The following is a 16,642-nucleotide window of genomic DNA, read 5'->3' on the forward strand; positions in this document are numbered from 1 at the left end:
TTTTCATGATTTTCGACAAGATGCTACACTATGATGTTTTTTTCATGATTTTGGACATGACAATTCCACTTCAGACAACATGGTATAGTAGAAATGTTTGCATGAGTTTGGATGACACGCGTGCTGTTTTGGACATACTATCTTATGATTTTAAATGCGATTTGCGATAATATGCTATAGTATGACTTTTTTATACTATTTTTGGATGACATTCTATAGTATGACTTTTTATTGATATTTTGGACGACATGCAATAATGTGTTTTTACTCTGTTTTGGATGGCATGCGATAGTATTAGTTTTTTTTCACTATTTTTGACAGCGTGCTATATTATGACTTTGATATGCAATTTTGGATGACATGTTATAATTTTTTTTTTTTTTTGCTCTATTTGTGACACCACTCTATAGTCTGGCTTTTTGATGCCGTTTTGGACCACATTGCATTGAATGACTTTTTTAATACTACTTTAGATGACATGCTATAGTATAGTTTTTTTATGCTATTTTGGACGACATGCTTTAGTATGACTTTTTAGGCTATTTTGGACAGCATACCATAGGTTGACCAATAGATAAATAGGGAGGTGTTCAGCACACAGAGATCAAGTCTTGGCTCTGACTTGCTGCAGAGGCCTGCTGTGGAGCTGCTGTCAGAGGTCATCTACATCATCTATATTAATAAGTCTTTATCATCTCCCAGCCCTGTCTGCCAGCACACACCAGCCACAATTCAACACAGAACAGCTCACCCTTCCCAATAACCCCGCAGCCCCCTGCACAGGGACCAGCTGAGCTGCAGTGAGCCAGCGCCTTACACCACCCACCGCTGAGGCAATTAAGAGTTTAACCTGGGTGCAGCCCAGGGAATCCAGAGAGAGACTCCAGTCAAATAGAGCAAGGCTCTGAAGAAAGAGAGACAGGCAAGCAACCAGGGAGGGTGGGGGGGCAAAGGAAAAGTCAGGTGAGAAGAGAAGAGAAGAGAAGAGAAGAGAAGAGAAGAGAAGAGAAGAGAAGAGAAGAGAAGAGAAGAGAAGAGAAGAGAAGAGAATGCTGCGAGAAAGGGAAAAATGGATGGGATGGCAGGAGAGCAGGGAAAAAATAGGGAAGGAAACATGTCAGAGTACATAAATAGACCGAAGAATGGCAGAAGCTGATGGAGGCAGAGAAAGTGGAGCTCAGCACAGTGTACACAGCGCTCTCCTCCATGAGAAGAAGGTCACCAGCTCTCTCTGAGGACTCCCTTAAATAAAGTCCCCTAACCTGCACTTCTCTTGGCAAACAACCTCCTCTGCTCTTTATTAACTAAATATGAAGGGACTTTGACCGGGGGACAAAAATTCAATATTTTTCCCCCTACCAAATATTTAAACCAAGCAAATAAACAGACAAATAAATAGATCTCCTTTGCCAGGGGAGAGGGAGCCAGCCGGTCCCCTGGATGTAATTTGACGGCCCACTTACTTGGAGGGCCAGAGCCCAGTGCTACTCAGACACTCATTTGAAGAGCTGTCAATCAAGGGGCAGCAGAGTTAGCATTGGGGATGTGTGTGTGTGTGTGTGTGTGTGTGTGTGTGTTTGGGAGGGTTGGCCAGCGATTCATCCTCAAGGTGGGAGCAGATAAGGTGAGGATCTCTGTTGATGAATACATCACACCTTCCTGCTCTCCCACTACCTCTTTTAAACTATCCCTATGCACTTCTTATATCCACCCGTTACCACTTCTACTCTGCCTATCAAATCACACAATATTCACAATTCTATCATGACTGTCTGGTGATGCATTGCACATGGCAGCTGAGTTAAAAAGAAATTGCAGTTTAATACAGTTTCATTTTAGTTTTTCAAAAATTTTACCTCCTGTTGAAAGGTTCTTTTCTTTTGTAATTTTTTTTTATTTCATTACACAACACTTTTCTTTATCAGGAAAATCTAAGGATTTTTCTTTGTCTCTGTGCTTATCCCTTTGTCCATATTCAACATCCACTATATCAAAGAGACAAAAAAAACATGCATGATACCATTATTGAAAAAAGACAAGCTGACTTGTCCTCAAGGTGGAATGCATCACTTGCAGCGTTTTACTGCCGCTTTGTTCTCCCTCTTCTCATCTTGTTCTACCATGCAAAAGAAATTGTCCTCTCCAGAAAAACAGCAATGTTGCTCTTCTGTGCAAACAGCTTAAAATAACATGTTATCGGTCAGTGGCAAGGCAGGAAATAGTAGGACGTTCTTTGTAGTGCAAAGTATCGTTACAGATAAGAAGTTTAGGATGTCACACAAACTTAAAAAAAAAAAAAAAGACCATCAGTGGTTACAATTTTTTCTTAATCAGGCTTTACTTGTTTAAACTACCTGTGCAGATTTGTTTCTCTTTGTTACTACTCATAGGTCTCTTGTTGTTTTTCATATATAGTAATTCCTCATAAGGTGTTTGTCATCTTCCCTTACCTATTCTGGCTTTATGAAAAGTGATGCCAGCCTAAGCCTTTTCTCCCTCCTGCTGGGTGGGGGCGGCGTGGCAGGGGGTGTAAGAGGATGGTGATATCAAAAAGTCCTTTCATCCATATTAGATGAGATGCAGATGACTCAATTATGCTTGGCCTGACATCAAGACCACTTGGCGGAGAAGCTGCTAACGCTGGAAAACGATCCATTTAATCCTACCGATATGAATGACAGGGCTCTAAAAGGGCCTGCAATGGTAAGAGGGTGAGACAGGTATAAGCGGAGATGCATCAGCAGCACTCCGCAGAAACAGCGCTCAGTGTATGTGAAGGGTGGGAAATTGGGGAGGAGGAGGGACAGGAGGGGACAGAAGGATTTAAAGATGTGATACGCAGCATTTCAGTTTCATAGAATTGAGACCATGATGCTTAAAGAAGCCTTTTGCCTTTTGTCACTGATGACAGTGGATGGAACTGAAACCCAGAAATTATTTAATTATGTGCTACAACAAATAACTTTTTAAGGGAGCTCCTTTGGATCAGGCTCTAACTGAAGATGGTTTGGAAAGATTTGGCCAGAGGTGTGCAAAAATGGGTCAGCCACTTCAGATTGGAAATGAGAGAGAGAGTTAAAAGAGGGAGGTCCTCCAGGACAGATGATATTGGGGCTGCTGGTCACTAGAGCCAGGGCAACAGCGACGACCCACAAACACGCTCTACATTTCATCAGACAGCTGTTTGATCTGTAAGGCCTCTCTCCCTCAAGACTGCCTCCGCACTCTAAAGCCGCACATAAAGACACACACATACACACTCATCATGCCATACCCTCTAATCATCAGGGCCGCTCAGCTGCCAGGTTTCCTGACAGCATCAACATCAGCATCAAGACTTCACCATCGCTTAACTTTCACTCTAATAATAAGTGAACTGGGGGGAGTGAGCATGCCAGTGGTGATCAGCTTGCTAACTGAAAGGACAGTTAGTTTGCAGGAAGACATGTTTAGATTATAGAAAGTGAGAGCTTTAGTTTAGCCAAGGCCGGAGAGGAGAGGAGAGGAGAGGAGAGGAGAGGAGAGGCACATTGCACAGAGAACTTGCGTCATATGTTAATTTTGATGTCATATGTTAATTTGATACACTACCAAGAAGTATGTTATTGTTACGGGTTCCACAGTAACAATAAAGAAGTTCTGCGAAATACAGAGGGGACGCAGTAGCAATGAAGACACAGCGTGCTCAGTTCGTCATCCAGTTTGCATCTATTTAAATTTCATAACAAAATATTCAATACAAAACATTTTCCCTAAGTGTCAGTCACATACTTCAGTCCATATTTCAAGTGCACAAAAGTCCATAAATTCAGTTATCTAACATCTCACATTCCATGTGTATTTTCAGTATTTTACTTCAAGAAACATCCTGATATCCTCTATCACCCTTATTTCATTGAATCACAGCCACTATAACAAAACAGTGCAAATTAAAGCAATACTCCGCTGTGGAACTGGCACTGGCACTGGCACTGTGGAAATAAAATATACAGTACTTTACCTTTAAAATGCACAAATGACAATGTTAAGGAATTATGTGAAGGAATTATTATCATCTACTTTACCTTAACAGTTCCTACTGTGTGTTGAAGCCCAAAATAAAATGTTAATTAAAGCAACTCCACTGTACTCATCACATGCATTATGTATTCTGCAATTATTCTGGACTTAGGCACTGAGGAAATAACCATCTCTCGGGAGTACTGTCAATCTAGAACCCATAAGGAATTACTCAGCACCAACATATACTTTACCTTTAAAATGCACAAACGACAATGTTAACATTTCCCTTAAACATTTATAACTGTATGACAATAAATTATTTTAAAACTGTGAAGGCATTACTATCATCTATTTTACCTTAACAATTCCTACTGTGGGTCAAACCCCAAATAAAATGTTAATTAAATAAACAAAGTGTAGCGGCCTGCCTGCAAGGCAATACGCAGATAAAACTCAATTACCCTAGGCGCTGTGACTGCTCATTCTGCGGCCTGCGCACCTGCCAGCCTCACACAACAGCCGTATCTTACAGTTTTCGAAGTTCGACAGAAATACTTAAAACAATCTCAAAATATCTCAATAACACTTGTAAAAGTGGAGTTACATTTTATGAAGTTTAAATTGGTAACTTACACCAACTACTGACCTGTGAAATACAGAGAGAGGATGCTGCAGCTATGCAGACACAGTGTGTTCAGTTCATCATCCAGATCGCGTCTGAAGTGTGGACGGAAGGTTCCCCCGACATGACAAACCAGGACGCACCGCTCCCACAACCAAAGTTCCCCCAAGGTGCTGCTTACATTTAGTCCATTTCTCCACATTATGTATGAAAACAGTGGCTCCTGATACTTGCATTAGGAATAAAACTCCAAATGTACCCTCTTTTTTTCAATAACAATGTAAACTCTTATTAACATACATAACACTATAAACATAAACCTGTGATATAACCAGAATCTGACAGCTTATTACTAGGTAACCACATAAAAAATGTCCAATGTTTCTAAACTCTTCAATAACAGTGAATGGGGTAGGTGAATGGCAGGTATATGGGAGGGGTGACAGGTGTGAGTTGGAGGGTAGACTGTGGGCTGAGTCCCTACTGTGCTCACAATGACTCGTGGCTGGTAGGTTGGTTCACCAAGGGTTGTGTAAGTGAACATCTGCCCTGGGCGTCTTTCTCTGGTAGATTTTCTTAGTGTTGGCTGAACATCAGGCTCACTCCCCTGACCCTCTATTTCTTGGTCATTAGCCTGAGACAGTTCCTGTTCAGCGTAAATCTGGGGTTCCTCAGCACATAGTTCTCTCTCATCTTGTCCTTCTTGTACCTCCTCAATGAAACTCTCCCCTTCTATTACAGGTCCAGCAGGGTCAGTTTCTCTTAAGTAGGTGTCTACCTGCTCAGGGTGGTTTTGTGTCTCACATGTACCCTCTGCTGAGGTATGACATTTTCAACTCTTGGCATTTCCCTGGGTATCCGCAGCCAATACCTTGGTCCTTCCTCTTCCTCATTTGATTTATTTGTGTCATAGTCCTGTGGACTGCCTTGTGGATGGTAAGGGGAGGTCCTGGAGTGGTTTACACCGGAGTACTGTCGGAGAGCTCTGAAAAGTTCATTTTCAAACTCTCTGCCCTGATCGTGGTGGAGTTGGGCCGGGTATCCGAACTGAGGAACAAAGTCAGCAGCAGTTCTGCCAGGCTTTTTCTGGTGGGGTATGCTTGGGCAAACCTGGTGAAGTGGTCGACTACCACCAGTATATACTTGTCACCACCAAGGGCTGGTCTCAAGGTGGAGAGAGTCAATACAGACAAGTTCAAGCGGTGAACTTGACGTAAGACTCCTCATGGGTGCTCTGTCATGAAAAGCTGGCTTTTTCTATGTTATGCAACGGCACTTCCTGGTAATATACTCCTCAATATCCCTTTTCATGAAATGCCAATAAAATCGTTGTCATGCAAGGCTCAAAACTCCACACCAACATGTCCCATGTTGTCATGTAAGTGAGTAAGGGCTGTCTGTTTGTAGGTGGCTGGCAAGACTAGTTGTCTGTGATCCCGAGTTTTTCTGTGCAGGAGTCCGTTTTCCCACAAACAACCTACTCCACTCTCGTGAGAGCTTTCTTGTGGGTTTGTCCAACATCCCACGTTGGTCTTCAGTCAGTTCTGTGTAATTTTACTTTAACTCCAAGATTTTCCCAATGACAGTATCTTTTCGTTGCTCGCTTACAAGTTCTTGGCAATCAATTACTGGGAAAGGTTCTCTTTGGGTTTGTGGTTGAGATGCAATGTTCAGGGCTGCTACCCATGCTACTTCCCCCTGCTGGGCTGTTCTGGTTCCTTCCCAGGTGGCACACAATGCCTCCTCTGCCAATCTCTCTGAACCCTGACTCATGTAGGTACTGATGTCAAGGGGAAAGCGAGAAAGGGTATTTGCATCAATGTTCAGTTTGCCTGGCTTGTATCTTATCTCAAAGTGAAAGTCTGTGAGTTTGTTACTTGCATTCAGCTTAGCAGTGCTCATCACGTAAGTCAGGGGACTGTTGTCAGTATAGATGATGAAATGGGGAGCATAGAACAGGTAGTCCTTAATTTGTCACACACTGCCCACTTCAAGGCCAAAAACTCCAGTTTGCCACTGTGAAGATGGTAACTTTGATCTGCGGGTGTTAATGTGCGGGAGCCATAGCGGATGACTCTCATTTTCCCATTATTTTTTTGATAGAGGACTGCTCCGAGGCCCTGTTGAGAGGCATCAGTGTAGAGTATGAACGGGTGGTGAAAATCTGGGTACGCAAGGACTGGCAGGTTGGTTGGGATGTTTATGAGGTGCTCAAAGATTTGCTGGTGCTCACCACTTCACTCTACTCTACTGGTGTACCTGAAGGTACAAAGTTGAGGGCCCTTTGTTTTTCCTCTCACAGGCTTCAGTTGTGATGAACTAGACTTTACCTTGAGCAGCTCGTACAGCGGCCTTGCTATACGTGCGAAATCTTGTACATATGCTCGGTAGTAGCTCAGGAAATCTAGTAGCCTCCAAACATCTCTGACTGTCTGGGGAGTTTTCTCTTTCAATGCCTGCACTGCCTCAACATCTTTTGGATCCACCCTCACTCCATCTGCAGACACCAGCCGACCAACATACCTCACTTCCTTGAGGAAAAGCTCACACTTCTCTGGCCTCACCCCAAGGCGCTGCAGGGCTTTGAGCACACAGCGTAGCACCTCAACATGCTTTTCGAAAGACCTAGAGAAGCAGAGGACATCATCTAAATAGGGAATGCAACACTCATCCCTCAGCGTGTCAAGCATTTCCTCCATGCTTCTCTGGAAGGCTGCTGGTGCGTTTGACAATCCGAAGGGCATCCTGACCCATTCATATAAACCCCAAGGGGTGGTGAAGGCAGTCAGGTGCCTGGAATCCTCGGCAATAAAGCCCTGGTGATAGGCTTTACCCTGGTCTAAGATGGAAAACCACCTATACCCCTCAAGAGAGTCGATCAAGTCCTGTATGCAGGGAAGTGGATGTTTGTCAGGCACAGTCTTTTTGTTGAGCATTGGGTAGTCCATACAAAGATGCAATGAGCCATCTTTTTTTCTTACGTAAACAATAGATGTGACATATGGTGACTGAGACTTTACAATCCATCCTTTGACTAACAACTCCTGGATGTACTCTTTACTTCCCTGTACAATGGCTTGGGAATGGAAGCATAAGCTTTCTGAACAGGGATGTCAATGGAACAGCTCTGTACTAGCCTTTTCACCCAGATGACACCTGAGAAAGCCCTTAAGTTCACAGATCATAATTTCATCTTTATTAGTGAGCATGTCCATGGAGCTGGTCTACACTTTGAGTGATAGTGTCTGTACTAAGGTTTGTGTCCTGTTGTGTTGGATGAACTGTGATGGCTGTTGTTGGAAGACTAGTCATGTGTTTGGTATTTGACGTGTCACCGTTATCATGTGTGAGTGTAGTGTCATCAACAATCTTGGCTGGCATGGCTGTAAATGTCTCATGTTCCTGTGTTATCCCATTTGTGATGATAGCTGAATCAAGGTTATGAATGATACCATTTACTACATCACTCAGCATTAACAGTTGACCCATACCTCCATCCTCAGATCTAAGTAAGGTATCAGACTGCATATAGCTAAGGATATAGTCAACACAACCTTCTTCCTCAGTAGACTCCAAATCTTCTGCACCTTGTCTGTCAGTTGCAATGTCCCTCGCAAGCTGGTAGACTTCAGCACCAGTAAGCTTGTCCCTTGGAAGAATGAGGACCCTCCTCTTGCTCCGATCTCCCCTTGTGGTCAGCCACCAGCTGTCGTCCTGCTTCTGTGGTCATGCCTCGTGGTTCTGGTACTTCTGGATCTGCTCCCCTCGATAATTCTGGTGGAGAGAGATCCCAAAAGAGCCCCCACAATTTGTTACAGGTCCCACAATTGGTGCCACAGTAACAATAAAGAAATTCTGTGAAATACAGAGGGGATGCAGCAGCAATGAAGACACAGCATGCTCAGTTCGTCATCCAGTTTGCATCTATTCAAATTTCATAACAAAATATTAAATGAAAAACATTCTCCTTAATTGTCAGTCACATACTTCAGTCCATATTTCAAGTGCACAAAAGTCCATAAATCCAGTTATCTAACATCTCACATTCCATGTGTAATTTCAGTATTTTACCTCAAGGAACATCCTGATATCCTCTATCACCCTTATTTCAGTGAATCACAGCCACTATAACAAAACAGTGCAAATTAAAGCGATACTCCGCTGTGCTCATCACATGCATCATCTATTCTGCAATTATTCTGGACTTAGGCACTGAGGAAATCACCATCTCTCGGGAGTACTGTCAATCTAGAACCCATAAGGAATTACTCAGCATCAACATATACTTTACCTTTAAAATGCACAAACGACAATGTTAACATTTTCCATAAACATTTATAACTGTATGACAATAAACTCTTTTAAAACTGTGAAGGCATTACTATCATCTACTTTACCTTGACAGTTCCTACTGTGGGTCGAACCCCAAATAAAATTTTAATTAAATAAACAAAATGTAGCGGCCTGCCTGCAAGCACAACAGCCGTATCTTACAGTTTCCGAAGTTCGACAGAAATACTTAAAACAATCTCAAAATATCTCAATAACACTTGTAAAAGTGGAGTTACATTTTATGAAGTTGAAATTGGTAACTTACACCAACTACTGACCTGTGAAATACAGAGAGAGGATGCAGCAGCTATGCAGACACAGTGTGTTCAGTTCGTCATCCAGATCGGGTCTGAAGTGTGGACGGAAGGTTCCCCCCCACGACAAACCGGGACGCACCGCTCCCGCAACCAAAGCTCCCCCTAGGTGCTGCTTACATTTAGTCCATTTCTCTACATTATGTATGAAAAATAAAACACTGTGGTTGTCACGTACATTTTCTCAAATAATATTAGGCTTTGTAAATAACAGAAAATTACTGTCCAGCTAATTAAATAAAAAACACAAAAGTGATCAGAGAATTTTGAGGTGTACCACATTATACTTAAAAAAGTAAAACATAAATACTGGACAATTAAAGGGTGTATCTGAATCTAATATATCAAGATATAAGTGCACACTCTTATCATATCAGATCTCACTAAATTACATTTTCTTTAAGACACACATTTTACTCAAAAAACATTTATCCATAAATCTCAATCTTACATAGATTAACACTACCACTACGACCACTTACAGCATATGATAAAGCTAGTATTCAGTAGGTTTAGGTAGAGCATATTTATTTATTTCAACAGCAAATGAGCTCTATGATATGTGTATTTTGTGTGCAAGTCAGATGGCAGGACAAACATTAAAGAAAAAAACCTTTCTTTACATTGTTCATAAGCGTAGTGCTTGTGTGACTTCTAGTGCCAGGGCAGTCACTGTAAATGCTGCCTTATATTTTCACTGACAGAAACCTCCTGCAGCCTGACTTCTTTATGACCTTTAGTGCAATTAACAGTTGCAAAACATTAGGGCTGGTGTTGCTTCACATGTAGTCAATCAAGTCAGTGTTTTGTCGGTGCTGAGTGTTGTTTGTCTGTGTTGGTGACAAATGAGCACAGGCCATCCTACTGCTGACAGGCGCCCCAGAGCTGCGATGCTATCTTCAGCTCTTCAGTCCGCTTCTACAATTACTACTGCCTCTCTGGCCCCAGGGCCTCCAACACCAGCCTGCACTCTGAAACCTGGGACACACACACATACACTGAGATACATTACACACAATGATTCATTTGTACAAACAGGCTTACAGAGAACTTTACACATGCATTCATTCTTGCAGACAAATAAAACAAATCCCGTTGCATGTATTGCTCAAACAAAAAAATTCACTAAGCTTGGTTTAAAAAAAAAAAAACATAGGCCAACAGTTTATACAGTTCTTATACTGTATATAACATTGTGTGACTTTAGGGTTAAGGTCAGATTTCTTCCGTTCTAAACACAATTTCTTTTCACTGGCATTAATGGCCATTATTCACCAAAATAATATAATAAATCTGCTATGTATCTTCACCCTTTTTTACAGATTGTATATAAAAACAATTTGGATTCACATGCATTTCCTGATTACATTAAACTGCTACAATCAACCCTGCCTTATAGCCACACACCGAAACATTTGACTGGGATATGACCCCAGAGTGATACCTTTCCCCACCACACACCTGGTTATTTTATCTCTCCCTGCACCTATTGTTGGCCTAATTGAGGGTGGCTTCACTGGTTGGCTGGTGGCTGACCCCGGTTAGAACAATGCATACCTGTGGCTCTCACCAGTGCTGTGTAATTGTCTCTTCAAGTGGGGCCCTTTTCCAGTCGGCCCCGAGGGAAAAGCGCTCCATGCTCATCCATCACTCAGTCACTCAGCCACTACAGGAAGTGGTTAACATGGGCGACCTCTGGGATGGCAGTCCACTGTTGGTAGGGGGTGTGGAGTTGAGGTTTCTGAGGTACACACAGAACATTAGCCAACACTTCATCACTGGGATTGACATCACTCAATCAATCAATCCATCAATCAATCTGTCACAGAAGCTGTTTGCTCTGTTAATCCAGCCGGTTCCTTTGAAGTTTAGTGAAAACAGAAAGCTGGCAGCTGGCCAAAAAAAGAAAAAACGAGACCTGATTCAAATGCTGAATGTTGAAGGTAAAGCAGATCTACGTATGCATAAAACAGACATTTAAAAGTTGTGTCTTTTATGTCCACTTCATAAGAATCACAAATAAAAACAAAAAAAGTCTACTATTCATTCAACTTTTTTTTTTCCATACAGACGTCAACCTCGCTTTGACACAACTAAGAGTCTGCAGCCTTACTAACAGCTTTTTGGGGCTACACTGGTACAACAGTGCTTGGATCTAAATGTAATAACATCAGCATGCTAAAATACTCACAAAAACAATGTTACAATGGCTGATGCTAAGCAGATATCATGTTCATCATGGTAGTTTTAGCATGTTTGCTTGCTAACATTTACTAAATAGCACCCAACACAAAGGGAATGTGATTTGTTTTGCAAGTATTAAGTGATAAACCAAAGTATTGGCAAGACAAAATGTTGACTTTTTAAAGAACACGGAATGAAAAGTTCAGGGATCATTGCAATTAATTTTGTGGTTGTTAAAACATTACACTGAAAACCACAAATGAGAATCTCATGATGGCGCAAGTAGGACACATCATCTGGGAATATGCTACAACCCTTAAGTCAGAAATGTGCAAGGACAAAAAAACTGTAGTTCCTAGAATGGCCACTTGAGGCTAGCTCCAAGGGTGAGTCAATCCCCATAGACAACCAAAAGCCTAACATTACAACAGAATTAAACATGTTTTAGACTGGTATTAAAAGCTTGGGTCTCTATTCATATCAATTGTATGGTTTTTTTTTTTTATTTACCGAATTTTTGCCATCCACCTTGAGGATATAGATATTTCACTTGAAATCTTTGACCTCTGGGGACCATGAAGGTCAGTACAAAATGTTATGTCAATCTGCCTGAATATTGAACCAAAATAATGGAATGACCAGCCAACAGAGTAAAACTGCCACAAAAAATACAACGCAGAAAGTAATTCAATAAAAACCCTTAAATGATGCACAATGGATGGTTACCATAGTTGGTTCGAAATGACTGCTTTTAGATGGATGCATTAGAACAACTTCATCTGAATTGGATAAAAGAAGTCGTTTGTTAGTAGTTTGAGGTCAACAGTGATGGAAAGCATGTTCTTCCATTGTGGAGATTTGATAGTTTGCGGAAAAGAAAGCAGAATCATGCTAGCCATGGTCCATTAATTATTTCTAATATTTATTTGTTTTGTTTTGGCTTTCTTGGCAAACAAAATGTTTGCCCCATGGGAAATTAACATGAGCATATTTATATTGAAAACGTTCTAGACTATTCCTGTGACTGACACTAGCACTGTAAAATTGGCCTGATACAATAAACGTGACTCTACTGGTACTCACAACAACTTCGTTCAAATATTAGTAATTATTTATAGACCTACTGTGCATGTAGGCATTATTTAACCTTGGCCTGATGTAGATATACTTGAACTAATTGTCCTGTCAGTAGCTACACCACTAAATAAAGGACCTTTATGGTTGGCTGTGCTTTTTAACTTGAGGAAAACAGATTTTAGGGAGAGGCTACATCAGAGAACAGTAACTTACCTCCACCACAGAGGAAGAGTAAAAAGACACGGGCTGTCAAAGGTGAAGGTCAGCTTAAAAGAAAAAAATATATATATTTTTTAAATTAAATAAAAACAATAAGCATCCAATCTGAAACACACACGTGTATGAAGAAGAGTTTACCTGTCGTTAGTGTGTTATCCACCAGTAATTAAAAAAAGAATAATGGACAAAAGCATGCGAAGAATATAAGTATGCAGGTCGTTGGATAAAACACTGTTTTTTTTATTTACTGCCATTCCTATTGCTTCAGACAGACAAGCTGTGGCGCAGGGAGCACAGAGTGATTCAAACAAGTCAACGCTACTGCCGATCTACAAACAAATCTCTCTGACAACAACAAACAAGAGAGGCGCAGCAAAAGAAGAAGCAAGAAGAACAGCGTTTGGCAACCATTAACATCTTGGAAAAAACTTCAGAAGTAAAAAAAGGAGTGCATTCTGCATTTTTAATAGTAAACAGCGTCTCTACTTCATCATGAACTAGATAGAGAAAAGGAATCAAACGAGGAGGGCTGCTACACTGCTTTGACGTCGGCCCCCTTTTCCACCCTTTTTAGCTGTTTTGAAAGTGGATTTTGTCAGAAGCGCCGGATCTTTCTCTCGCTCTCTCGGATGGCCTGCAGCATTACAGGGGAATGTGGTGCTCTACACACTTTAAGAGTAATTAAAAGCGATTGAACAGCTGTAATTATGAGAAACGGCGGTTGTGTTCCGGGTCATTCTACCAGTGGTGCCTTTCATCAGAGCAGAGGCAGAGGGGCTCCGCTGCTAGTCTCTGTTTCTCCATATGCATATCTTCGAGAACAAACAACTGGCAGGCTGCCTAACAGGCTCACACACACACACACACACACACACACACACACACACACACACTATCACACTCACACACACGCGCCTTCATGTAGACGTGGGAGAGTGAGCGTGCACATGCACAAACACACAGGCCAACGACTGATACTGTATATTCACATGGCTAAATGCACACACACAAACACGCACAAACACGCTGTCCCGCCTTCATATGGCACAAGCACAACAAACGCACCGAAACACCAAACAACACATTCTTCATGTTCTCCGTTGGGTGACATTCATAACTTTCTTATAATAATCTTTCTTTGGTCTCTTCAGCCTCATTCCATTTCTGAACACAATAAAAGGTAATACACTATACACAAGTGAAGAATGCAATACCATGTGAGCAAAGTGAGTTTTTTTTTCTTTTTACCATTCTATACTGTAATATAACACTGTGTGACAAATAGAAAGCATACTGTATATGTATGTACTGTACTGTAACTACTGAGAATGAGTCAATCTATTGATAAAAGCATGTCTGGGTTACATGAGATTAAGTAACAGAATACACTGAAATAAATAGTTACACATGTATGCTAACACTGAAATGCAGGTTCCACTTATGTTTCGTTAGACCGTTGTGACACTAGTAGCTGGTTGCTTAGCTTGCGTTGTTAGCATGTTACTGAAGCACTATTCTGGTTCTATTGTGGTGCTCTGGATTCCTTCCAGCCAACTCCGAGCTGGAGCGGCTGAGATGCCAGGGTCAGCTGGGTTGTGGAGGGTGGAGTAAGGGGGGGGGTGTAAATGAACCAATCGAAAGGAAATCAGTCTTGATGGGATCACAACGGAGGTGTCATCAGTGGTCTTGTCCCCTCAACTGATGTGGGGGCCATTCAAAAAAGCTGGTGGGATTTTTTTCTTTCTTTCTCAGTTCCTCCATCCATCCTTCACATCCTGTTGGAAAATAAAAAATAAATAGTGATGGCAAAAGGGTATTTTTTTCAAATGTTATGATGTGCGTCCTGTCTTGTGAACTTACCGTTTTGATGTAATTGTATGCTGGATATGGGTTAAAAAGCTCATCTGAGTTTGATTTAAAGCCTTGCTTTGTAACGTTGAGCCGTTTTGGCATCAGTGTGTGTTTGTTGGGGCTTTTTAAAAGCTCTATATTGAATGTTAGCTCCTCCTGTTGCTTCTGCTGTGTTTGCTCATGCTAACCAGGCAGACACTGAGCTGACCATTTGCAGAGAGGAAAGTGGCTCTGGAGATGGCAGCAACAGAAAGTTTCAAGATCCAACAGTGATCAACCAGGATCAGACCCAAGGTGCAAAAAGGATTGAAAACAAGTATCATTTGACATGAGATGTTTCACGAATACATGGTACTGGGTGATTTTGGTTAATACCCAGCTCTAGTTACATGTATCTGTACATGAAACCATCAAGGCCAGGACAGACTTTTTTGAGACTTTAAGCACCTCCTAAAGCTGAAAAATAGTTGTCATTCACAATTTTTTTTATATACCTTTTGGGGTCCCACAGTGGCACTACATGGCCATTTAGTATGCTCATACCTCGGGCCAGCTTTTCAGCATATGTTGCTTGGCATGCACAAAATGCAAAACACTGTCTAAATTCCTTATTTGATACTTCATCATGTCTTGAATAATACACTGGTCTGTAAATAATCACATTAGTATCCATGTGTCTGTGTAAATGTATGTGAGAATAAAGCACTTTTTAGATAATAACAATAAAATGACCATTACATCATGGGTGAGTAATGAATAAACAACTTGCCAACTGTTAATGACCACATCCAGCATGAGCCATGTACACAACAACATGCACATGAGCAAATTTGAACATCTTAGGCCCACCTCCAGAGCAGTGACTCCACTCTGTTGATGATGTCAGCCAGATCAAAGGGCAGCGGCATGCTGGGGTCATCCACACCCCAGAAAGGCCGGTCCACTGGGGCCTCCTCAGGGGGTAATGTCTGGGCCAGATTTGAGTGGCACCTGAGGCGACAGGACACAGGAAACAAGTGCACCCATTAACTCCTCCTTCCCGTCAAAACCAACTGGTAGACACTCGTCAGCGTTAGGGCACGCGTCTCGGGTCGCACACTAAACTTTCAACAAGTGCTTTTATGTTTTGAGCTGTGGGCACTATTTGGGAACAGCTGCTATACTAAGTCAAATTCATATGAAGCTCGTATTTTTAAAAATATAATCAAATCATTTCAAGAAGTATGTGTCTTCATCCTTTTCTAAGTGCAACTTTAAAAAAATGAAATCCAGCATATTCCTATTAATGGTCTGTAACTTTTGCTGGTTTGTTGTTCGTGAAGATGATCAGACATCTTTCTTTGTGGTCTTCCTGTATTGACCGATGGGGGCTTTAAAGGGATAAGTCCCAGAAATGTCAAGTTGTTAAGTCAATGATGGTGTGTGTGTGTGTGTGTGTGTGTGTGTGTGTGTGTGTGTGTGTGTGTGTGTGTGTGTGTGTGTGTGTGTGTGTGTGTGTGTGTGTGCGGGCGCGCACGCTTAAACTCGTCCCTAAGCACACAGTAGGTAATGTGTGTTTGACCAGGAGGCAGTCAGCTTGTGTGTTTCCTCTCCTTTTTATGACTCCTAATAATACTGGGCTCAATTAGGACCTCCAGGATATGAGAGTAAGTGTGTCTGTGTAATCTGTTGTAAAATTAAGTCTAGAAGTGATTTTGAATTCTTTGTAAAACTTCTTCAGATAAAAGTTTCTCTAAGTGATATTTAAATTATTGATCTTTATGCAACTTGCACATCCTTTTCAGGCGTTTCTGTTTTTAAACCTTGAAGTCAGGAAAGCTCATTGAGCTAAACAAGGCTGAGAGAGTGGGAGGAAGTGATGCGTCAGGAAAGTATTTCTAAAGCCATAAATGGCAGCAGCAGTATCAAGCTGACGAGAAACCATCATATCATGTATCATGATTAATGTCCCATTTATCTTACACACATGCAGGCACAGTCAGCGGGATGCCTTCACAAGAACATCACTCTCTGTTTTGTTGCAATCATGACAGAGACGTGA

The 16,642-nt window shown here is 41.6% G+C and overlaps 1 protein-coding gene across 1 annotated transcript in view; it reads right to left on the reverse strand.

Moving 5' to 3' along the window:
- Positions 1-12,355: 12,355 nt before the first annotated feature.
- The window catches only part of fto (FTO alpha-ketoglutarate dependent dioxygenase), a 135,330-nt gene continuing 131,043 nt past the window's right edge, over positions 12,356-16,642 (reverse strand). Inside the window, exons 9-10 of the mRNA XM_042487948.2 lie at positions 15,451-15,591; positions 12,356-14,525 (exon numbers count right to left, since the gene is read on the reverse strand). Coding sequence (XP_042343882.2) covers positions 14,519-14,525; positions 15,451-15,591 — 148 coding nt within the window. The 3' untranslated portion in view covers positions 12,356-14,518. The remainder of the gene's footprint in view (positions 14,526-15,450; positions 15,592-16,642) is intronic.

This window comes from Plectropomus leopardus, chromosome 1 (assembly GCF_026936395.1).
Source record: "Plectropomus leopardus strain MGB_pleo_1.0 chromosome 1, ASM2693639v1, whole genome shotgun sequence".
Lineage (NCBI taxonomy): Eukaryota > Metazoa > Chordata > Actinopteri > Perciformes > Serranidae > Plectropomus > Plectropomus leopardus.